General features: G+C 35.0%; 1 protein-coding gene across 1 annotated transcript in view; it reads right to left on the bottom strand.

The window, feature by feature from the left end:
- Positions 1 to 236: 236 nt before the first annotated feature.
- Positions 237 to 25,722, bottom strand: part of LOC142317783 (uncharacterized) — a 28,699-nt gene continuing 3,213 nt past the window's right edge. Inside the window, exons 4-18 of the mRNA XM_075354333.1 lie at positions 24,754 to 25,286; positions 23,911 to 24,111; positions 23,487 to 23,780; positions 22,726 to 23,050; positions 21,927 to 22,063; positions 21,228 to 21,604; positions 8,053 to 8,231; positions 6,541 to 6,674; positions 5,240 to 5,576; positions 4,160 to 4,677; positions 3,615 to 3,815; positions 3,192 to 3,485; positions 1,918 to 2,263; positions 1,343 to 1,479; positions 237 to 794 (exon numbers count right to left, since the gene is read on the bottom strand). Of these exons, the coding sequence (XP_075210448.1) occupies positions 342 to 794; positions 1,343 to 1,479; positions 1,918 to 2,263; positions 3,192 to 3,485; positions 3,615 to 3,815; positions 4,160 to 4,677; positions 5,240 to 5,576; positions 6,541 to 6,674; positions 8,053 to 8,231; positions 21,228 to 21,604; positions 21,927 to 22,063; positions 22,726 to 23,050; positions 23,487 to 23,780; positions 23,911 to 24,111; positions 24,754 to 25,286 (4,466 nt within the window). The 3' untranslated portion in view covers positions 237 to 341. The remainder of the gene's footprint in view (positions 795 to 1,342; positions 1,480 to 1,917; positions 2,264 to 3,191; positions 3,486 to 3,614; positions 3,816 to 4,159; positions 4,678 to 5,239; positions 5,577 to 6,540; positions 6,675 to 8,052; positions 8,232 to 21,227; positions 21,605 to 21,926; positions 22,064 to 22,725; positions 23,051 to 23,486; positions 23,781 to 23,910; positions 24,112 to 24,753; positions 25,287 to 25,722) is intronic.

Here is a 25,722-nt window from a genome sequence, read left to right as displayed (position 1 = left end):
AAGTAAAACCGCGATGATATTCAACCAAATTAAGTTTATATTACTGCAGTTACATCTAAAATCCGATATATCATATTTGAAGTTTCAAGTAGAAGTTGTGTGCTGTGCAAAACTAACACACATTCCCATTAATTTTTTGTAAATTTAATTCACACACTACAGACACACATACAAAACAACTATATATATATTAATTTAATCTAGAATAAAGAAAAAAGAAAGAATACGAACTTCTTAATAAATTGCTTTTATTAATTTTAATTATACATGAACAAAAACGATTGCAAATACGTATTTTTATTAACTGCATTTACTAACAGTTAACAAGTACACATATTTTATTAGTTATTGTTGTGTTGTGATTTATGGTAGATGGTTACAGTCTTGAAGTACTGGTTTGGGGTGCTGTAGTAGGCGTCTTGTACTGGTCTGTTAAATGGGAAACCAAGAGATTTATTATCGTAGAACTGAATATCGTACACCGGGTTGTTGTAGTAATCTGCATTGTTATTCTGGTTATTGTTGTCGTTGTATTGGTTGTTGTTGTTGTAAAATTGGTTATCGTTATCAAACTGGCTGTTATCATTCTGGTTGTTGCTATCAGATTGGTTATTGTTATTCTGGTTGTTGCTATCAGATTGGTTATTGTAATTCTGATTGTTGTTGAAGTTTACGTAGTTGTTGTTATTTGGATTTGCCTCGGTGATAATAGCATAAAAGACGAATTCTTGTCCGCTAGCCTTACCTTTCGGTAGCTGAGCACGTTTAGGGAATCCCCAGAAGCTATTACCAGCCTGCAAAGAAAAGCAGATATTTAGATTACAGGAACGACGGTAATTATTATTTATCACAAATAAAAAGATATTTAGTCCTAATAATTTGCAGTTATATAAAAAAATACACAGAGCATTTGAATAATTTACGGCTTCAAACTTATTAGCAATGAAAAATAAAAAATATATATTTGAAGAAAAAAAACAAAGTTATAATTATAAGAAATGTTAAATTTTCTAGTTAGAGTATCCTAACAAAATGGAATGCAAAAGCACAACTACCTTGATTGTTATAATTACTATGATCAGAGTGAATTAACAATATTTAAAACATCAAGGAGCGAATTTTTGAACTGTATATTATTTTAGCTCTAATTTTGTTGGGCTACTCTAATTAAATCTGTAGATTTACTTTAAAATGAAATTGATCAAAATATATTTTGATCAATACATTCTACTCCAGTGAAGTATTATTTATTTTTGTGAATATAAATTATTTTTATTACGTTTATTTTTAAGATATTACAGTTGTAAAAATAAACAGAATTATTACTAATGTGATTACAAACCTGATTGCCGTAGAAAGGTTGGTTTCCTTGTTTTGCCTGTTGAAGTTGGTTGTAAATCTGCTGGAAGCTTGGAGCATCACTTACATAAAGCGGAGACTGCTGAGAATTTCTCTGAAATACGTTTAGGCCATTATTCACTGCAAATAATTAAGTAAAAAGAATGTTAAAAAAAAATGAAAATGAAAAAATTATTATATAAAAAGATACAATTTGTATATTAGTTATTTCCAGTACGCCCAGACATATTATTTTACGATGAAAGGTAATCATATAACTTAAAATGTACTAAATATATATATAAAAACAATTTCCGATATTCAAGTGTAATATATTAAGAACCTTATAAGTTTAACCCTTTTGAATTTTGAGTTATAAAATTAAAAAAAATTCAGCGAAACTATATATGCAACCAATTGCGTTAGTGCCACCTAATGTTACATGTTTACCGCTTTCTTCATCGATCAAGGGTGCTGCAATCTGTTATGAAGATTAAATTTTATATTAAGCTAGGTTTACTATTTAAAATCTATATTAAATTACGTTTAACTTAGGTATGATTAGAAATATATACATACAGCGGACTGTGAATTGATCAAGCTGTACAAAGTACTGGCTGGCTTGTGGGAGAGTGAATTGTTGTCCATTGGAATCGTATTTGGGACCGATGAAGACACGGACGACGGCGTTTGCATTTCTGTTACTCTGGACGTTTAACTTGTAGTTGAAGGGTTGGTTGGTCAATCTCTGGAATTTAACGTTGTATTGGCCATTGTTGTTATTAAAATTCTGGTTGTCGTTGTTGTTATTGTTGTTGTTGTCGTGATTATTTACTGCATTGTCTACGTTTACGTTGAAATAATCGAAGTAGGTGACTAAACGTGAAACGTCGAAGCTCTGAATTTTCACCCCAGGGAAATTAATCTGTAAAATAAGAAATTATTTGCTATTACGTTATTGTAGATTAAAGTGTTGATACATTATAAAATACATTTAGAATTGCTCCCCTTTCAACATAAATTCACAGATTAGCAGGGAGAAGGAAGAATTTTTATAGTTTCTTCACTCGGTCGATTATTATACTAAAAGTTTGGCTTTTTATCTTACTAGCTATTTTTAGAGAATGAATACTTTTATTTTTACTAAGAAGCTGTATGTATGTTTAAATCAGCGTTAGAATTAAATCTTTTTATAAAATATCTTGATTGTTTATTACTGTGTAAATTATTTGATCGATTAAAAAGATATTTACCTATTAAAAATCTTAGTTTATAACTTTTATTTCTTGCGTGCTATATCTGTTTGATATATTTGTATATATTTAACGTTTAATTATCACGCTATTATAAATATAATGTAATCAAACGTAACCTATGCTAGCTTTGTTCGCTAACCTTGACTAGCGATAGGAGGTTAGCCAGTCAAAGGATTGGGAAAGTGAATGGATTTGAGAATCAATCGTCTATTGTACTTGTCAGTGAGTATTATAACTAGCGAGTGAAGCGAGTCAATTTTGAGATTCAATTTTGTTAGATTATATTTTTATTTAAATTTCAATTTTTAAGCAATATTACCCAGCTATTTTAAAAGTATTAAAATAAAAAAAAAATTTTAATTTGTTTGTCGGAATCCAAAGGAGTACCGAATTTCATAGCAGTACAGTTACCTCGGCCATCGCATAAAACAAAACAGTATTGCCAAGGCCAATGATAGCAAGCAGACTAGCCGTATCTGAATTTCATGATTGGCAAACGAGGAAAATGACAAAAAAAATTAATAATGAATAATTTTTAGATGATTACAGCAAAACTTAAAACTAAATAAGGTTGTTATATCTGTTACTGAGCAATACCTCGTTAGGGTTGTAAGGTCCAAGATTGTTCTGGAAGTTGTAAAATATCTGATTCAGTTTAGCCAAAAACTGGTAGTAAGCTGGATCCCTTGGGGCCGTAGCGTAGTTGGCGGCAGGGCCTGGGGCTACTCCGTTCTGGTTGTTAGGATCAACGATGAATCCGATGGCGTTCTTACCAGCAGCAAAATAGTTACCGTAGTAGGCAGAGTTTGGAGAATCAGCAGGATTAGCGGCAATGTTGGCTAACACTCCAATACCATACTGGTTATAGATGTTAGTCTTGCTACCATCTGGCTGCAAAATTTACATAACGATATAAATATACGATTCTTTGTTTATTCATGAGTGTATACACACTCATATAAGTCATGCAGCTATATCTAAGAGAATGCAGTAAGAAGTAGCGTGTGCACAAACACTTACGTTTACAACGAAACCGGTATCAGCGACCTCTTGCAGACGTTGTTCGTAGACTTGAGGATTCTGTGCTTGGTTGTTGTTAGGTTCTTGAGCGTTATTGTTGTTGTTATTGCTGTTTTTCTGCTGTTGCTGGAAGTAAGTATTTGGTGGACGAGCAGGTACTGCTTGACCGTTGGCGTACTGAAGATTTGGGTTGTAGCCAGGCTGAAATTTTTTAAAGGAAAAATATATAATATATCCGTATAGATAAAACAAAAAAAAAAAAATGTTATAATCCTACGATTCCTCATTTACCGATGAGAATAGAAAACTTTATTATAATTATGCGTAAAATTACCTTGCCAAGTCAGAAAATACGCTATTTATTTGAAATTTATATAGTGGTGAAAACTTTGTGTAGTATACATTGTATTACAACATTTAAAGCTTTTTCTATATTTTAATAAAAAAAAAACATTTTCTAGTATGTAAGAATAGTAATAAAATAAGTATTAAATAATTAAAAACTACTCGGTAATTTACACTATTAATTTTTATGATTGTTTTACCTGGATTTTATCGTTAAAGTTGATTGGCTGCGGGATTGGAAGATTATTAGAGAGTCTTTCGAGGACGTAACGTGCGTAGAACTGTTGGTGTGCGTAGTAGAATGCCTCTCCGCGTTTGGTCGCCTTGTAGTTATAATAATAATTGTTGTTGTTGTTGTAATTTTGATTGTTATTATTGTAATTGTTGTTGAAGATGGTATCAAAGTAATCGTTATTATTATTTGCACCAAAGAAAGCAGGATTTTGAACGTGGAATCCAGCGTGGTAAGCGTTGATTCCGACGTCTTCAGTGAAGTAGCTCACACGATTTTCTGGGTTTTCGGGTGTTCCTGCGTTGTTGTCCTGGGAGCCATCATTAACAGCGAAAACAGCGTTTGGATTGTGTGGACCATAATTTCCATAATTTTCGTTGTTGTTGTTATTATTTTGGCCATTGTTGTTATTGTAGAAGTAACTGTAGTATTCGTTATTTTCATTCTGATTTGTATAATTGGCAAAAACATTTGCGAACTGGTATCCTGTAACAACAATATTATTTCAGACAAAATATAAGATAGAAAAAACTTCCTTCTACCTACTTCCAAATACATCGTTTTACTTTTGGGTAAAATGAATGCACTGTAAGAAAATAAAAAACTACCTTTTTTTGTATAAGTAAATACATGCTAGCGTAGTTTATCGTTTTATAACTTTTATAGTATTAAAACAAAAAAAAAACATACATATCATATTTTGTAATTCAATATACTCTATTTTGTATTTATGCTTTCGTGAACGATAGCGAAACTTAAATCTTATTTTGTGGATTAAACATCTATGAACACGTTAAATCCAAACAGTAAATAAAAAAGTTAAGGTTTTCTGATAGTACTTTAAAAATATATTAAATGAAAAACAACACCTAATCGGTAGCCATAAATTAGATGGTAGTTTAAATATGATGCAAAGTATAAGGAATTGAAAAATTGAGATGAGATACATGCATTAATTGTGTAATAAATTCTGATAGGTAATGGATAAAACCACAAACAACAGAAACAAAGTTCCTTTAATTAGGCCTACTGCATTTAGTTAATTTACCTTGGAATTTTGCTTTATAAATCTGGTGGAATGCTGTAGCCGGAACAAAATCATGAGGTACGACTTCATAGAGAGCAGGTACGACAACCCCTTGAGTGGCTGGATGGTTGAGGACTGCAGCTGAGAAAGCGTAAGCAAACTGCTGTGGATTGAACCTCTCTCTGGCCCAAGCGGCGGCAGCTTTAAATGTGTTCCAGTCCTGAGCGCTGTAGAAAAAGTGGAATAGCTGTGCTGCCTGATTCTGGTGTTGTTGGCTGGTTGGTGTAAAAACTTCGTCATTCGGGAGGAAATTATTTTGTGCAAAGTTGTTCAAGAAGTGGTTGACAGCGGGTTGGTTCTTAAAAAAAAAAAAAAAATAGAAGTGTATTAACTGCGGGTAATGAGTATGAGATTTTCCTTTTGATTTTAATGTTGAATTAAGTTTTAAAATTATTTCTCTTTACATATTGTAATTCTTTACGTATGGCACCTGAAATATTATACTCTGTACAACTATAAATTAATTGATACGTAATCAATTTATGCCCGTATCAAAGAGACTACCAGTGTACGTTATTCTATTTTTAATTATTAAATAATTACTCTGGCAAAAATAGTAACTGATATTTATATTACTGAGACTTTCAGCATTGCCATTCAATTTTCTTCCCTTACAGATAAAAAGATTCACTTTAACTTATGAATTATAAAAACTAAGAAATAACCCCAAATAAAAAAAAAAAAAAAATATAATAAACCATCTATATACAAAAATCAATTATTCAAAAAACAAAAAGAAATTAAAGAAAAAAATTATTATACTCCGAACAAATATTTTTGAATTAGGTGCATCATATAATTGTCCAACTTCATATACTCGTACTATAGTTGGTTACGAGTTTACATGTGAATAATGGCCGATTTGTTTGCAGTTTGATTAACGAAGGCTTCGTACCCTTTTTGAATTCGAAGTTTTTTCTTTTATATCTAATTCACCTGAAAAATTTAATCATCGCACGTCAAATTAAATGTGGTCTGACAACTGTCGTTCTATCATTACAACAGGAGTTAATTACATCAGATTATCATTATATTAATAACGAAGATGGGTTTCTTGATCGTTTTGACAAAAGAATTAAATTTTTTTTTTCTTTTAATTTTACCCAAAATATGCACCACAATACTGAATTTTTAAATTATCTAATATTATTGTAATATTTGTGTTGTAACATTTGATAGGATGTTGGCCCAATACTGGGAAAAAGTGGTTTAAACTGTATGTTTTTAAATGTAACTACGTTATTAAATTAAATATTACTTACGTAAAACCTGTTAACATTTCGGAACGGATTGAAATTTCTTCCGAGTTGAACAAGATCATGGTAAGGATTATTATGCTGCAAATTAGACAGTAGTCTCACAACATCGAACTGTTTTTCAAAAAATTGTTGGTAACCTAGAAAAATATAAAAGATTACAATTAGAAAGAATGTTATCAGAATGTGTATGTTTTTAAACAGGTTCAACTGAATATACTCATTAATTGAAGAGTGGAAATGGAATTTTATTAATTCTGAAACATACTTTTAAAAAATAATAAAATAAAATAAAAAGACTTATTTTTTCATAAATGAAAATAGTTCAATTGTGTAGTTTTTCTGTGTCGCTTGCAGTTAATTTAATCTCCTCTTTCCTGATTCAGAGTGGAATGAATTTATTTTAAGAATACGACTAAGTATGGAAGTGGATGGCAGGGGCATGTTGTATTATATTCCTTTTTTAAGTAATGAAATTTCATGATTTATTCGGTTTTATATACATAAATTGTTAAATTTCTTTAAAATTTTGAACTCGTATCTTTATTTAAGAAGATTTATTATTATTTTTTCTTTGAAAGGAAATAGGTAATGATTTTTGTTGTTTTTAAAAAACCTCAATTTCATCTATTAACATATGACATCTAAATATTTTGACATCTTAAAATAGAATCTACAATATATATTAGTTTAATAAAAAAATAATAGATTTTGAGTAGAATTTCATTGAAACATATACAAATGAAGTGATGTTTTTAGTAAATATATATGAGAAATGAATAAGAATGTAGAATCGACTGTTTTTAGTGAAAAATATTGAAAAGAGTCAGGTTTGTCTCCGGCAATATAAATCCACTACATTCCATTGTTTTTTAAGTCTTAATCCACAATCAGAATAAGTAAACGTTTTTAATTTCGTGATAAATTTATAGTTTATGATTTAAACTATTTGGTTTTATATTATCGTTACATATTTCGGTCATGAAATTTATTTCATTTATTTTTATTTTCTTAGGCTGTTTTAGCTTAGATATATGGAATTTATTGAAGCTATATATTATGTATTATTTAGTATTAAAGGTAAGTGCTTTACCGAATTTAGTGTAAAGAGTTTATTTTTCTGGCAAGAGTTTATTTTCCCTGGTCGATATTAGGATATTCTGCGGAAAAGATTACTTTAAAATATCTACTTTTATCTAAGCGAATTTATAAATCACAATTTTTTTTTAACAAAAATTAATAAAATGCTAGCACCATAACAAGATTACGATTTCCAATATTTGTTTAGTGTTTAGGAGATTAATAAATCTAGTAACGAGCAAAGAATCGTAACAACGTGTAGATTTAGGGTTTAATTTTTATATTTGTTTTTAAAATATGTATTTTCTTAAAAAAACGGGATTTAGAGGATTGTCTCTGCAGCGTCTCTGAAAAATTTCACTGTTATGAGCGCTTAAAGTTATAAAAAAATTCAAATTCTATTAGAACAAATAGCCATCAAGTATGATTAACGCTTACCTTGGTTGTTGTAGCCATTGTTATTATTGTTGTTTTGGTTGTTGTTGTTGTAGTTATTGTAGCCTGCAACATCTTCCTTTTTTTGCAGGACAGATGCTGCGGTTAGGCTAAAAACTGCCAAAAGTAGAGTTGCCGAGTATTTCATGATGACTGTGACACCTTCACCACACGGCATCGACCTTTATATACATTGTAGATTCTGTTTATCGTTACCGTATCACCTTTATATGACCCCCTTGATACCACTGATGAAACATCAACCCATTCTACAACATTGCACTTTAATAACACTACTTGATAATTCCATTTTAACCAGTTTTTTATCACGTGAATGATTAAAAGTTTTGTATGATGAAAATGTTAATTTTGAAAGATAATTATTTCGTTTTTTTTAGATCAATGACAATAATAATTGATTGTTTATTTTTATGGACGAAATATAGTTTTTTTCATTCTCTTAAGAAAATATAGTGAAGTTATAATTTTCAGTATATAAAAAAATATTATGAAGTAAAATAAAATATATAGTCCCTTAACTTATATATTTCGCTAATCCTATATTATTTTACAAAAAAATGACTTGTTCTGTCATTGTTTTTGATAATTAATGCAGTGTAGCTTACATTATTTTTGTATTTTTGAGAATCAGAAAGGTATCGTACCACATGTAGAGAACGAAGTAATATTGTGTATAAGGACCAGTTGCTGTATGATATTGCGGGAAACTTAAAAGAGTTTTCATGTAAAGTTTTATATCTTTAGAACGTTTAAAATGTTTAGAATCTTTAAAATAAATTAAAGATTTTACACGATTGATTCCAACAAAAAATACTGTAAAAATTTAATTTGAATATAAACTATAAACGTTCAAATGGAATTTAATAATTCTGACAGATCAATAATTCACTTATTTAGCAAATTATCCTTTAAGTTTAACAGTTATTAATATTTGTTGCTGTTAATTTGACTTTACAACGTTTTCTGATTACAACCGGAAAATATATATAATACGATTCCCAACAAAGAATGTAAAAAAAATTCAAACATATTCTTATGAGGGAAATAAATAAGCTTTCATGTGAATATTGAGTCCGAAAATCTTTGTTATCCAAGAGAATAAGAATGCCCCCACGCCCGTGGCGAATAAGCGAAAAGGTACGAGTAGTAATACTCAGACCAGCCAATCGCGCAGGTGCTTAAATAAACTGAACGACTGGTGAAACTGGATGATGAACTCATACAACTGTGTAGGACAGGCCACCAGCTGTCATCGGACGTACAACCGGAAAAAGTCCACAATCTTTTCATGGTGGACGAGCGACGAAAAAAAGACCTTCCACTTGGCCCACCCTCATCTATGGTTGCAGTGAAAAGGGAGGGCGTCACGTACGCAGACTTACTCAGGGAAGTAAAAACTAGTCTGGGGAAGACCTCGCGGAAGATATTCTCTCCGTAAGAAAAGGCCGCGCGGATAGACTGAAGGTCAGGGTCCGTGTTAGAGACAACAAACGGGAGGATGTCGTGAAGTGTCTAGGGTCAGGCCTCGGAGAAGTGAAAGTAAGTGAACGGCGAAATGGTGGAAGACTACTGGCCTGCATTGTTGGCAAGGACATTCACATGGACGCGACTGCAGTCAAGGTAGAAATCGCAGTTCGACAAGCCCTGGATGGCAATTCTCCGATTCGTGTGATGTCGTTGAGAACTTCGTATGGAGAGACACAGGTGCGACTGTCCTCCTACCGCCGGGAGATGCCAAAAGTTTGCTTGGAATGGGAAGATTAAAATTCGATTGGCACTCTTGCCAGATAGAGAGACGAGGCAAGAACACAAGATGCTTCCGGTGCTGGAGATGGGGTATGTCGCCGACAAATACAAAGGCCCGGACGTAGAGGACTCTGCTTTAATTGCGGTGGAGAGGGACGCAGAGCAGAAAGATGCATGAATAAGGCAGAATGCCTCTCCTGTAAGGCGGTTGGACACCGGACCGAAGGCCAGAACTGCACACATTATCCTTTATGAGTTGCCTCCAGCTAAACTGTGGGAGAAGACCTACAGGTCCACCCACGACCTAATATTGCGGGAAGCGATGACGGTAGATGTAAATTTTCTTCTACTATTAGAACCAAACAAGAGATTGGTTGAAGCGGACTGCTAGCTGACGGACACCGATGGAGATGTGGCGATCAGGAATTATTCGAACCGCTTCCGCGGTGCTAGAGGCCTCGTCTCACTCGTCCTAACAGAGACTGCATTCTAATAGTCGGTCGGATACACCTCCCTGAATTGCGACAGACCCGACTTCGACAGATATCTAGAGACGCTGGAAGCATTGATTTGTAGAACTGATAAACCAGTCATAATTGCAGGAGACTTCAACGCTGAATGCTGCAAACTAGCAGGCAACCGATCAACAGGCAGAGGATACCGTCTTGCGGCGTTACTGAACTCAAACGAGCCCAAACGCCCACACTTTCACTGGGTGCGGCTTGGGCTTCGTCTTGGACATAACAGCTATGATAGACACACTGAAACGACATGGTCCTAAATGGAAGATCCTAGAACACGAATTTCTCAATGATCATCTACCAATACTCTTTACAGTAAACCTTTGGGGACGTTGACAACCACCTACCCGTAAACGATAGATACCGAATGAAAGGCGAAAACCATCTTTGTGAAGGAAAGAATGAGAAGAACATACAATAGACTTCAAGAAGACTTACTGACGAGAAGGACAACAAAATCATGAGAACGAGAACTAAATCGAATAGGGTTTTCTGGTGGACACCAGAAATTAAGGACAATGTAAGGCAGTTAGGGGCGCCAAAAAGAGGTTACAACGAGCAAGACTAAATGACCCGAAGAGGTAGAGAAAACAGAAATAGAATACAAGCCCGCGAGAAAGGTGCTCAATGGTAAGATTAACGAGTCAAAACGGGACGCCTGGCAGAAATGTGTGCGGGATCTCGATGATGACCCATGGGCAGGCATACAGAATTATTATGAAGAGATTCGGAACACTGTTTCCTTCCCCTCCAGTCGAAGCCGCGAGCTGAAAGAGCGATCGAAACATTGTTAGAAGAGGGAGAAGATGAGGCAGTTGCACCCATCGGCCTCGATCGTCTCGAGTTCACAACAGTTGAACTGCGATGAACTCTGACGCAGATGAATCATAAAAAGAGGCCAGGCTCGGACGGAATACCTGGGACAATAGTGAAGATAGGAGAAGCCCATCCACAGATAATACTGGACACCTTTTACGGAATGCTGAGAGATTGAAAGATTCTGGCGGAAAGGAAAAAAGGTCATACCAAAGTCAAAAGCAGACGGACAAGAACAGAGATATCGGCTGATATGCCTGCTCCCGACGCTCAGAAAGTTGTTTGAAAAAAAAATGTTAGCGGGGACATTTATGGGAAGGATTAAGAACGTCGGGTGAGCTCTCTTCCTCACAATACGGTTTCATTAGAAGAAAGTCACCCCTCCCGTTCCTAGCCATGATGGGCTTTAACGGGAGTCGTCTATCGCCCTCTGACTTTTTTACATCTCATAGTAATAAGCCTAGCCTCGTTGGGATGCCACCGATGTAAATGGCTCGGTAGACATTTACATCGGTGATTTATTAACTCAGATTTTGCCTTCGTTGTAGGCCTCGTCCGGAACTCTTGAATGTCCTACGTCGTTTCCCTCTGAACTAGCTGATCGAGTTCGCAGAAGCACGAACCCCGCGCATAGTTCTACTTTTATTGAGCTAATTCCTGTGAATGTCTTGAAATTCGAGGCAATTGTAAACACTTTATACCACTAAAATTGTTGCTCGTAACAACGAAATATTTTGTTTGTTCCCTTACTGAACTCAACATTAGTTCGTACTCAGACTTAGGTTAATCTATGGACTCCGGTCTGGTCTACAAGGAAGAGGCGCACAGACCCCTACTCCTACTCAGCTCCATCGCATTGTCTTGCGTGACATTCACATCTTCAACCATCGTCTGGATGTCGCTACACCTCACGGCTGCATGTCACCGTTCCGCCAACAGCTTATAAAATTTAATAATCACCACAATTCTAACTAACCGTGGCTCGCCGCCAATACGCCTACCTTCGGCCAATCAGCTGCCCAGGTGGTCTCTACCACCCGGAGTGCTACTCTACTAAATCCTGTCGGCCGTCCTACGCAGGGCGAGGAAATGGAGAAAGCCAGCCACAATTGTCCAATCCCTGCGATTCTTCCAGTTGAATCGCAGATCAAAGAGGAAATTTACTTTCTCAAGTTCCCTAAGAACTCTTAGTACTTTCAGCTTCTCTTCTTCTCTTAATACTTTCAGCTTCGTACGGGAGACAGATATACAGGACATGGTCCTCAGGATCATCGACCCTACAGTCCTGACATAAGCAGGAGTCCAAACCAAACCAAACCTAGCCAAACTATTCCTAAAGGCACCATGCCCCGAAAGGAATTGAGTTGTATGCCGATTGGGGGAAACCCAACTAATTGCTCGCAACTCCCTAATATTTGGAAAAATATCATGCGTGTATCGACTAGTAGAGCAATCGTTCCACCTAGCTTGGTAAGAGTCAAAACCTTGGTCTTGAATTTCTCGCATACGCCCTGAAGTAAGAAGGCCTTCCTGATTGGAAATGTAACGCTTGCTATGTTCCGTAGCTAAAATATCAATGGGTTTCATGCCGGCGATTACAGTGACTGCCTTTCTCGAAACATTTCTGTAGTCACCGACAACAGAAGACGCTGTCCACACAAAAGAATATCCCTATAACATTGGATTTGTAACCGATGAGCCCAGACGGGCGCAGCGTACAACATTATGGCCTCATAGACACCTACGTAAAGAATAGGCACGGTACTATAATTCAACCCCCAATCGGAATGGATGATTCTACGGACACCGAAGAAGGCATCGATGGGCTTCTTCGCTACAACCTGAAGGTGCTACTTGAATTAAAGTTTCTCATCAAGGATAACACCCAGGTACTTCTGAACGGTAAGATACCTAATCGGAAGACTGAAGGTCCCAGATATGTCCAAAAAGACGCCCAGTACATATTTGCACTCACTGGACGAAGCCAGAACCATTACCCTAAAAAGTGCGTTCGTGTGCCCTTGCCGAAACGGAAGCAATACTGGTCGTCCATTTGCATATAGTTAGAAGTTAACCTACTGTTAACGCGGAGGTTCAAGATTTCTGGAAAACCATACCTACTACAGGCAAGAGCGTCAGAGACGGTAAGAAGAACATACAATGGGATCCTTGTCGCAACCTTTGAATTTTAACACACCACGTTTCCAATACGCTCTGAAATACCCAGCAAAAAGCAACCCATTAAAATTCCTAGTCAAAGGACCAAGTATCACCGGCAACGTGTGGACAAGGAGCTCCACTGTGATACCAACATATACGGGGGCTTTATTCCTAGCCAGGCTACTAATTACTGGGCGGACTTCCGCCTCGGAAATTTCTGAAGACAATTTCTCAGAGCAAAAACCTACAACTTCCCAGCGAACATGTTGATGATACGAAGTCTCACCAACCTCAGTATCATTTGGAAGCAGATAGTTCATCAGAAGAGTGAGGACACGATCTTTATCTATTACAACTCCATCCTGGGTTGAGATAGCCGACAGAAGAATGAATTTTTTCCACTCATGCCCAAGTACTCATTAGATAACATCACATGCGTGTTTATTTCCCTGCTCATGCACAAAAGAGCGCCAGGAATCACGTTTAGAAGACCTAAATACTCACCTAAATACTTCAGAAGACTGAAAATACTCGGTCCTCTTCCGACGATAATCCGTAATCAAGATTGCACGCCAATCAGGATCACCCTCACGCTGTGCGGCTCTGCTGAGCCTGCCCACGGTCTGCTTCATCGCGGTCAAGTTTTTAGTCCACCATCCAACTACTCTCTCCCAATCCGTGCTTCTGGGAATAGACTGCTCGTTGGTTTTAACTACCGCAGAAGAAAATTGTCTTCCAGGTTATCTAACGTAACCCGTCCAGACTTCGAGAAAAAGCTCGAAGTCTGGACGTTCTATAATCGAAGATTATAAAACCTAGGCCAATCCGTACGCCTGTGCAGGAAGCGCCCCTACTGAACAGGAACGTCAGCCATAAAGACATCGTGCAGCCCACATACCCAATCAAAAATTATTAGCCGGTGATTACTCTCGCAATCATCGACTGCCGAACAGTTTAGGATCCTATCGGGGATATCCTTGCCAATGGTAACATCAATGTTGGTACCATGGAAGGCCCTCCGAAAACCGACTCCACCAGAGAAGGTAGATAATTCGTCGCCTACATTGAAAACATGAAACTGATGCTGCGCGATGAAACCTTCGACAATCGCCGCCATCATCGGTGATCCCACTGTGCCATAGAAGCGATTTGGCATTCGCATCAACTCCTATAAGAACAGAACCACCCGTTACCAACCTAACAATTCTATCCTATCTTTCCAAATGCTGTGCAGTGGGATCCCTGCAATGAAAGTACGAGGTAACAACAACGAGGTCCTAACCATCCACAGCAGCCTTAACAACGACATGATGCGTGTCAGAAACCTGCAGTACGAAGACACTATCTATAGACTTTCTGCACAGTACAGTGGATTTGCTGTCAGCAACGAAAAATTTATTCCAACCTGAAAAACCTAACAGATCACCCTGAACCATATACGAATGTTGCAGAAGAAGAACATCGAGACTCCGTTGGGGACCCAGGAACAGCGTAGCTGGGCCGGGTTCCCCATTCCAACTGCCGAGCAGCAAAAATAACGTTCGGTTGAAAAAAAAGAGCGATCCAGACGATACGGGCTGACCTGCCATACCGGACATACAGCTGGTAGCTGGGGAGGCCCGTTAGTCAAAAGGACATCTCTCTGGACGCGCCACTATTTGCTGTAATCGTTACAACCACTGGGTTGGCTTTTGCCTTTTTTGCTTTATTGCAAATCACTGTATTACCAATGATTTGGGAATAATCAACAAATCATTGCGACAGAAATTATCTAATAACGTTGATTTTTTCTCAACAACTTAAACCAATGAGACCACACTTTAAGATACTCTGATACTTTAAGATACTTTATGATACTCTGTTTTCAGATGCTTCGGAGGGTGCAGCAAAGTCGGCGTCAGGGCAGGTGAGACACCATTCCCTGGCGTACGGGCTTGGATCCCGTGGATATAAACGTGGTTTCTGGTATGGCACTGAGAAAGGCACCGGGGATTGATCAACTTGACCCGGATATTTTCTATTATTATTATGCTGCCTGTCATAACAGAGCCGCTTGGCAGGCTGTTCTCTGGGTACCTTAGCTGGGCTGCTTTCCGACTTGCTGGAAGGTGGCTTTGGTTAGGGTGCTCTTAAAATCAGAAAGGATCCGAGTGAAGTTAGTAGTTATCGAGCCATCAGCCTCTTGCCGGTTAACAGTAAGTTGTGGAACGGCTCTGGAAATACATCGATATGAACTGTTCTCTAAATCGAGGCAAATATGGCTTCATGAAAGGGGTTGGCACTGAGGATTGCATCTTAAATTCTCTTGCCGAGCTGGGAAGCGCCGACTGTAAATATGTTTTGACAATCTTTATTGACACAGAGGCAGCATTTCCTCTCTTGTGTTGGAGTTCTGTATTCTATGATTTGGAACGACGCAATGTTCCCTACAGGCCGTATTACGTGACTTCTTGTCTACCCGCACTGCTCTGTTTAAAGATCTAGTTGTGGAAAAATCCGTCACCAGGGGAAGCCGTCCTCGGTCCCCTGCTGTGAAACCTGGTCTTTGATGGATTTCTGGAATTGAGATTCCCAGAAGGGGTCACGACCCAGGGTTTCGCTGATGACTGTCTCCTATTAGTTCGTTGTAATTACGACAGCAGCTAGAAGATCTAGCGCAGGTGGCTTTGTCAACCGCAGAGGGCTGGATGGACATGCAAAATTTAAAGATTTCTATACACAAGACAAAGTACATGCTTCTCAAGGATGCAGACAAATTATCGTGAGTCGAAACTCCTGTGTCAAGTATATAGGCTGTGTAATCAGCGGAGTGAGAGTTCATATGTACCTTGGTGTTTTGTTTGATGAGAAGATGCTGTTTAGCAGCCACAGCAAGTAGCGGCGGACGCCGTCTCAGTGTTGCACAAACTTAGGAGGATCGCTCGAAAAGACTATGGGTTGTCGGGCTGTCAAATGAACATGGTGTACCGAGGTGTCTTTGAAAGCATGATCTCTTACGCGTCGTCCATTTGGGCACATAGGTTGGATTTGAATAAAGAACTTGTTCAAATTTTAAGAAGTGCCTAGCGCAGAGCCTTAATTGTATGCACTTTTGTTTTAAAAGCAACATCCTACGAGGCTACCATCACCTTGGGAAAGGCTCTCCCACTCGATTTAGTGGTGAAAGTACAGGCAGCCATGTGGAAATTGTGAAGAGGTAGGGAGGCCGAGGTATTTGGGATGCGGTTTCGAGCCTGGCCAGTACCGGAGCGGAACTGTGATCACAATGCACCGATTCTAAATTTAGTTGCCCATCTCCTGCCTACGGAAAAGGCTGCAGAGCCTCACGATGAAATTATGGCAGCTGGAATAGCACATAACGACTAAAGGAAGATCCTTGTATAAATTTATACAGGATCTGGGGAGATAGTATTCCTCGAGTTCGTTTTTCAGAGCAACGGGTACCCAGGTGCTCCCCAACGATGTTAATTAAAATCAATATCTGTTTCGGTTTCGCCTGGCAACTGATGAACTGTGAGTCTGCCGGGAGGTCCAGTCAAATTAATACCAGATATTTGACTGTCCTGCACGGTGAGGGGGGGGGCAGAGACCGAGCCACCCTGGAACTTTGAAGTCAAGAGGGAAATTGGCAACCTACAAGCGGTGAGCCAATGTGGCGAAACCAGCATTGTCGGACCGTGTGGGAGTCCTTGATGCGGTTGCTTTATTCAACCGACATCAATAGTTTATCTAAGGGAAAAGACCCCTACCTCACATCTGTGGGTAGCTAACCTAGGGATACATATGACTGACTACCAGCCAATTAAGGCTCCAAGCGCTTTTATATTGTGGACAGGTACTTGCTGGCATTCAGCGACCTAGGCCTGGCAGCGAATTGCTTTTAAACGAAATTAATTTTTATTTTATGGATGTCATATATATTTTAGGAGTTGACGGGGTGCACCTACCCATTTTAGCAAATATATGACAAGTGAGCGGTTCGGACACGTAAACCGGTGGTGTATGGCTCCGCGCTTAGTGTGCTTACGTTTAGGTAAGTTCTAGGAGCTATTTAGGATACTAGTCGCTAAGCTGTTTGAGGCTCAGTAGCCGTTTGTGGCACAAACATTTGGTTGTATGCTTTAGATTGACCGAAAGGGGTGGTGGCGAGAAACATTCTAAGCAAACCAATAACAATTAGATTTAAGTTCACCTACATTTGTTTCAGTTTTAATTTAAAAACCAGCGTTATCATTATCAACATAAAAAAAAATCAGATACATTAAATACTCAACAGCTCAATACACAACGAGAATTCCAAGGTTTAAGCTTCAAAGAGTGGAACTTTTTAGATAAACATGCAATTTCATTGTACAGAAAGAGGAATAGAAATGTAATGATATAGATAACTAAGGATGGTTAATTTGTTGGTGTGATTTTAACATCAGATTAACTGGCTGATGTTTGACTGGTGTTTGAGTATTACGTATGCCGTTGATGACTGGCATTTATGTATATTTGTACTAATCAGAAAAAGATTAAAGGAAGTGTTGACATATAATTCAGATAAAATTGATGGCTTATTTGAAAACGATATCTGTCTGTGTTTGTTAAGACCAAGGTGAACGGATCCATCAAGCTAAATTACAAACAGAACAGTAATGTCAAAGCAAATGAGATGTATCTGTGATTAGGGCTACTGCGAATTTTCACAAAAACAGGACCCGTGCTTAAAAGAAAAAAATATTTTTTTCTGTATTACACGACAATGTCTACAGAATATAGGCCAAATTTGCATTTTATTTTTGTTTGCCACTTCTGACATGAAAGTTATTACTCGTATAAAGAAATACTTAAATAACGATTATGGGCGTTATGTACTTTACATCATGTATAATATGTCAAACTATATATCACATTCTAATCATAAAAGTTAAAATTTTCCTTTTAGTACTGAATGGTTTAAACTGAAAATCTGAGGATAATAGAAAAAACTGATTTGCTTTGATTTTAAGCTTCTGCACATGTAATAAATTTTGTTCACCTACTTGTGCTTCAGTAACGAAATTTTTGTTGTAATTTGCGGACCGGTGTTATCAATATCCATCAATATCCATGAATTTTATATTTTTATTGTGATACACATGGTCATCAATATTATGTATTCAATATGATACCAAAGGTTCAATGTGTAAATAAGCTCTTGTAAATTATAAAATATCCTTATAAATATAGTTCTTTTTCGGTATTCTCTTAGACTGAACATACTAAAATCTAACAAATATCTTTTTCCTTTTTTTAACAAATATATTTTTTAACTGATTGTGTAACTGACTGATATTAGTTTTGATCATTTGGGCTTGATATAGCAAAACTTGTAGAAAGCTTTCGTAAGCCTGATGGAAATATTCATGAATGTGAAATATTTTAGAAATTTAAATCGCCAGAGGTGGTGCAAATGTTTTTACTGTGATAGTTAAGACAGAAACCGTTAGGAACAGATAAATGTGAATTTATTGTAAATATTTTAGTAAGAGTAAGGAAGGAATGAGACACGTTTTTTCAAAATCACTGTCGGCTGGGTATAGGAGAAAAAAGGAAAGTCTCAATTATTAATTTCTTGCAGTAATGTTTTTAATTAGTAAAGCTTACAAATGAGCAATATCTGTTATTTCTTTAAATTTTCCAAAATAATCGTATAATAAGAATTTATCCATAAAGGTCTTCGGGGAGAATTAAAAAAGAATATATTTTAACAGCATGTTACATTTCATTTTATGCATTTATCTGGCTGTATTTATCTAAAATCCAACTTATCATTATTCTTGAACTGTTTTCCGGTTAGAAGATCAAGAAATGCAAATGTTTGAACTTACATTCACAAAAAAATTGAGTTAGCGTGTCATTAGTGTGGTACCGTTAACCATGATACAGGATTTTTTCATTGTTATTAAAAATACACTCTTCCCTACGATAAATAGTGATGTTTGCGGTATTTTAGTCACAAAGGTTATTACAATTTGAGGTGTTCATATTTAACATATTATATGTGATTTGTGCATTCACATTTTGTACAATCTTTTCCCTTATTCTTGGATTCATGTACAAAATTATTTCTGATATCCAGTCTTTTGCCTCTATAAAGAGATGAGAAACACTAAAGAGATGTATTAGTTTCGTTTTTGCTACATAGAAAGAATATAGGAAGGAAATGTTTGCCTATAAACCCAGAAAAAACCTCTTAAAGAAATTGATTTTTCCCAGATACAAAATTAATTGCTCGTTATCAAAAAAGGAGAATAGATGAGACTGCTCTTTCGCTTACAGTTACTGTTACTGGTGAAGGAATAAATACATAACTAATCTCAAGTAGTTAACCACTCATCGTTCTCAATACAACTCGTGAAAAAAACTTGTAATGTTGTGAAGATACGTCTATTGCAATTAGATAAGGAAGCTTGTTGAAACATCAAGCTATTCTATGATTTAAGTTATCGAGGAAATCTTGGAGTTAACTTTAAACAATATTTGTCTGAATAAAAAGCGTCTTAGAACTAACAGTGAACTGCAAAAACAATAGTTAAGATGTTTTCAAAATTGTAAGACGATGACTCCAACTCAGGAAGACGATGTTCAATATCCTTTCTTGCTAAATAATACAATAAATCGCACAGGAAATTAAAATTGGTGTGTATTTATCTTGGTGAGTATTAGAAAATGATTTAAAACAGTTAAATAAACTTGTCTTTGTCGGAAAAGTTATGGAACTCCGGCTACCAAGGGCTTCGCTTTCGACACGATAATATTTACAAGAAAAATTAAGTGGAATGATAAAGTAGGTAAATATGCAAGTAAAGAATTAGGTAAAAAACGTACTCCATTTTTAAAGTAAAATTTAAGTACACGAGACCTATGACGGTGATCGCAACTCAACGATCCCTATATTATTTACTACCAAATTTAAATGACATCAGTGTCCCACACACAAAAATATTCGAGCCAAATTTCATTCAGATCGGTCTATCCATTCTGCATTGTGCATGCACGTTGCCCTATCGTTGCTTGATATCTGCTTGAAATTAAATAAGTTATAAATTTTTCAATGATTTAATGTGCAGAAACCCTGATTTACAAAATTTGATCCAATTAGCTTACTTTCCCTTATATAGTATACTACTTACCTATGCAGTATTACTATACAGCTGAGAAAGTAAAGTTAAAACTTGGGACTCGAGATAATATTCTGAAGTACTTTGGTTTGAGGTATCTCAAAGTTATCTAAAAAGTATAAGCTTTTAAAAACTTACAAAGAAATGGGAGTAGAGGCCTAAAAAGTATAAACTGATAAATAATCAAGTATAAACTGAATCAAATATATTGATCTGATAAACTAATCAAATATTTTTATCAACTTTTACTATTTTTAACAATTGATTAACGTATTACAAAGATAAAGAAATAGGAGAAATGAATGTAAAACTCTTACTTCTTACATTTATTGAGTAAACGTTTTAAAATAATTTCTTAAATTAAAATAAAACGTAAAGATTTGCTTTCAAATTTTTTTAGATATAAATTTAGGATTTCATTTCTGATGTTTAATGATGATGAAATATGCATATATTATACATATGAAGCCACTGTATCCACATGTTTTGTTTTTTAAAATATTTTTAACGTGTATTGGTACATATAAATATATATATATATATATATATATATATATATATATATATATATATATATATATATATATTTACAACATCTGTAATTTAAGTTAACTCATTTAATATTATGTTTTTTCTGTATTACATTAATAGGAAAATAAAAAATAAAACAAATATGATGAAAGTAATGTTTATTTACTGATGTTTTACAAAAAAATTACAATTTGTGCATATTTTAACTTTTTTGTTGAAAATATGTTATTAGTTATTGAAGTTTTGTGATTTATGATAGATTGTTACAGTCTTGAAGTATTGGTTTGGAGTACTGTAATAAGCGTCGTGGACTGGTCTGTCAAACGGGAAACCAAGAGATTTGTTATCGTAGAACTGAACATCGTAAATCTGGTTGTTATAATAATCACCGTTGTTGTTTTGGTTGTAATTAACGTTGTTATTCTGATTATCGTTTTGGTTGCTGTATTCATTATTATTGTTGTTATTGTTGTAGTTGAATACATTATTATTCACATTATCGTTGCTTGCATTTGCTTGAGTAATTATAGCGTAAAAGACGAATTCTTGTCCGCTTGGTTTACCTTTTGGAAGTTGAGCTCTTTGAGGGAAGCCCCAGAATCGGTTTGAATTCTGTAAAAAGACATTTACTTTGATTTTAGAAAGCACTTATTGAAACATTAATAAAGAAACAAGATTAAATGTAAAAATTACCTGAAACACCTTGAAAATCAAAACCTATTATTTGCAAACAAAACACTAATCCACTGTTTCTGTTTTGTTAAGGTATGTTCATTAATTACATTTATTTTCTTCCCGTAAAATCTTTTTAATAATAACGCTACATTACCAAAAAGGTTAAATCTAGTTTCTTATGCGTTTAAATAACTAACTCAAAAGGTGAATAGTTACAGGCGTATGACAATGCTTTGTCGAAAGTTGTTTCTTTACTAACCTGATTGCCGTAGAAAGGCTGGTTGGCTTGCCTTGCTTGGTTAACTCTGTAGAAAATTTGCTGAAAGCTCGGAGCATCTCGGACGTAAAGCGGAGACTGTTGAGAGTTTCTCTGAATCACATTTTGGCCGTTATTCACTGCAAAAACAATTCTATTAGCAAATAGAAAAAAGCACAAGAGGTAATTTTACAATAATATACATATGTGTAAGTTTAGACTGTTAATAATAAACTGCGTTTATTTAATATTAATAAATTAGTCTTACACCACATTTACTCGTCATACGGTATCATCCTCATCTCACTTTGCTTATTATTCTCCAGTTAAACAGATTGCAATGGGCAAATTAAGAAAATTAAGAAAATATAATTAAATTAACCAAAAAAAATAAAAATATTATTCGTTTATACTTAAAAATTCATCAGGAAAGTTTGTTAATAAATCGTTAGCAGCATTTCTGCTAAGGTTACTTATCCTCTGCTTATAAATTGTAAATATTAACGTTAGAAAAAAACAATAGTTTCTATTTTATTTTAGTTGCAATCTTACTGAAAATCAGTTTTTCTACATCTACGCTTGAAGTAATTGTTTTGTATAACATTCATAATTTTAAAGACAAAAATGTTAATGAATAAATTAGTTCATCATTTACATTATTGCAGTAAATTAAATCAATACTTTAATTTACATATATGCAAGTACTTAAAAAATAATTAGTTTTAATTGTAAAATATAAGACCTAATAGTAAGATTCGTAAAATATAAAAAAAGTAAATAATACTGTGTCAATTATATTTACATCGAACTTTGAATTGATCAAGCTGTACGAAGTACTGGCTGGCTTGTGGAAGAGTAAACTGTTGTCCATTGGAATCGTATTTGGGTCCGATGAAGACACGTACTACGGCGTTTTCGTCTTGATTACTCTGGACTGTTAATTTGTAATTGAAAGGTTTGTTGGTCAGTCTTTGGAATTTTACATTGTATTGTGCATAATAGCCGCTTTCACTCTGGTTGTAGTTTTGTGGGTTAACAGCGTTGTCTACATTTACATTGAAGATGTCGAAGTAAGTGAATAAACGGGAAACATCGAAGTTCTGAATTTTCACTCCATTGAAACTGAGCTGTACAGAAATTAATGTTATTGCTATTATGTTAGTAGTTGTAGGTTGTTATTTTAATTATATGTTGTGACTAACTAGTTAGTTGATATATTTTTTCTATAAATGTATGTTTCAAATCAGCATTGTATTCGTTTTGGAATTATACAATTTTAATATTTAACTTGATATTCATTCAATCAGATATCATGTGAATTTAAAATTAAGCTTTATTGTATATGATAAACAAAATGCTTATGTATTATTTTTGCACACAAAAATGTACGTGTGATATATTAATTATTAATATTGTATAAATATTGAGTAAATCTCTATGTGGTGTTTATTTGTACAGGTACTTAAGTATATTAATAGTAAGTAATATGAAACAGATGTTAACTGTATATATTTTTAACAAATTTAGGATAAAATGAATTTTGATATTTTTAAACAGCAATACCTCATTAGGGTTGTAAGGTCCAAGGTTGTTCTGGAAGTTGTAAAATATCTGATTCAGTTTAGCCAAAAACTGGTAGTAAGCTGGATCCCTTGGGGCCGTAGCGTAGTTGGCGGCAGGGCCTGGGGCTACTCCGTTCTGGTTGTTAGGATCGACGATGAATCCGATGGCGTTCTTACCAGCAGCAAAATAGTTACCGTAGTAGGCAGAATTTGGAGAATCAGCAGGATTAGCGGCAATGTTGGCTAACACTCCAATACCATACTGGTTATAGATGTTAGTCTTGCTACCATCTGGCTGTAAAATTTACATATCGATATAAATAGACGATTCTTTGTTTATTCATGAGTGTATACACACTCATAGAAGTACATGCAGCTATATCTAAGAGAATGCAGTAAGAAGTAGCGTGTGCACAAACACTTACGTTTACAACGAAACCGGTATCAGCGACCTCTTGTAGACGTTGTTCGTAGACTTGAGGATTCTGTGCTTGGTTGTTGTTTGGTTCCTGAGCGTTATTGTTGTTGTTATTGCTGTTTTTCTGCTGTTGCTGGAAGTAAGTGTTTGGTGGACGAGCAGGTACTGCTTGACCGTTGGCGTACTGAAGATTTGGGTTGTAACCGGGCTGAAAATCAAAATAAATATATTAAGTTTCATATTTAACTACATAATATTTTACGATTGACATATTTTCATGTTTCATTGTTTATTGATAAGTTTGTGGATGTAAGTTTTTAACGTTTTTTACAATTTACCATTGACATAACAGTTAATCATGTAGTAGGCAAATAGTCAATACGCTATGAAACCAATACATGTAACGATTTTCTTCCGTGAAAGTTTAAAATAACTTTATTTTACCGGCAGCAAGATTACATAATTTTGCATTTCAGATAAATTATTGACAGATTTAAAGAATATATTCCATACATCTGCTGAGGAATTAGAAAAATAAAAGTAAAGAAGTAACTGTTCATATGGTTTCACACATGTATAGAAAAAAATGTTACTAGTTTTCATGATGAAGTAACAACCGTTTTGTTTCAGTTCCCGAGTGATTTTGAATGAATGAAGTTTACAGAACAGTTAGTAACTGGAAATATTTTTAAAACCGAAAATTAAATGAAATCTAAAACTAGTAGAGGAACTTGTGGAAAAACTCTTTATCAAGTGGATTTTGAAAAAGTAGTTAGAGGATACCATAAAATAGAAAGTAAAACATAATTAAATATCTATTTAAAAATTAATAATATATTTTTATTTTTACCTGAACCTTATCGTTGAAGTTAATCGGCTCTGGAATTGGCAGATTATTTGAAAGTCTTTCGAGGACGTAGCGTGCGTAGAACTGTTGGTGGGCGTAGTAAAATGCTTCTCCTCGTTTTGCTACCTTGTAGTTGTAATAATAATTTTTGTTGTAATTTTGATTGTCATTATTGTTGTAGTTGCTGTTGAAAATGCTATCAAAATAATCGTTGTTATTATTTGCACAAAAGAATGCAGGATTTTGAACATGGAATCCAGCATGATAAGCGTTTATTCCGACGTCTTCAGTGAAGTAGCTCACTCGATTTTCTGGATTTTCGGGTGTTCCTGCATTGTTGTCCTGGGATCCGTCATTAACAGCAAAAACAGCATTGGGGTTGTGTGGACCATAATAATAATAATAATTATCATTATTTTCGTTGTTGTTGTTGTTATTATTATTTTGGCCGTTGTTGTTATTGTAGTAATAATTATAATATTCGTTGTTTTCATTCTGGTTCGTGTAGTTAGCGAAAACGCTGGCATATTGGTAGCCTGTAAAACAATATTTTTTCAATTATACAGTATTTTTTAAATTTAATACCCGCGTTTTCTTAATTCTGCTAAATCTTTTTAAGAAGATAAGTTAAAGTTTACTACTTACATTCATTTTATCTGAAAAACAAATATTGTTTGGTTTCATGTTTTGTACAAGTAATAAGGAATATACTATTGTAAACATTTTAGAATAGTATTGAGTAACAAAATTTCTGTCTAGAAGAATAATCTGTCAGTTTGTTTCTTCAACAGTTTAGATAAAAAATTAGATATTAATATGTGGACAGTTGTTTCGATTTTTTATTTTGTGAAAAAAAAAATTGGCTAATATTCTGATGATTACAATTAAAGACAAGCTAGTAAAGCAGAAAATAGAACGGCAACCAACAATTTAAAGAAATTCAAGTTTAATTTTATAAATAAATTTGCTACT

The sequence above is a fragment of the Lycorma delicatula genome, chromosome 1, assembly GCF_047948215.1.
Source record: "Lycorma delicatula isolate Av1 chromosome 1, ASM4794821v1, whole genome shotgun sequence".
Lineage (NCBI taxonomy): Eukaryota > Metazoa > Arthropoda > Insecta > Hemiptera > Fulgoridae > Lycorma > Lycorma delicatula.
This window is presented reverse-complemented; position numbering and strand designations above follow the sequence as displayed.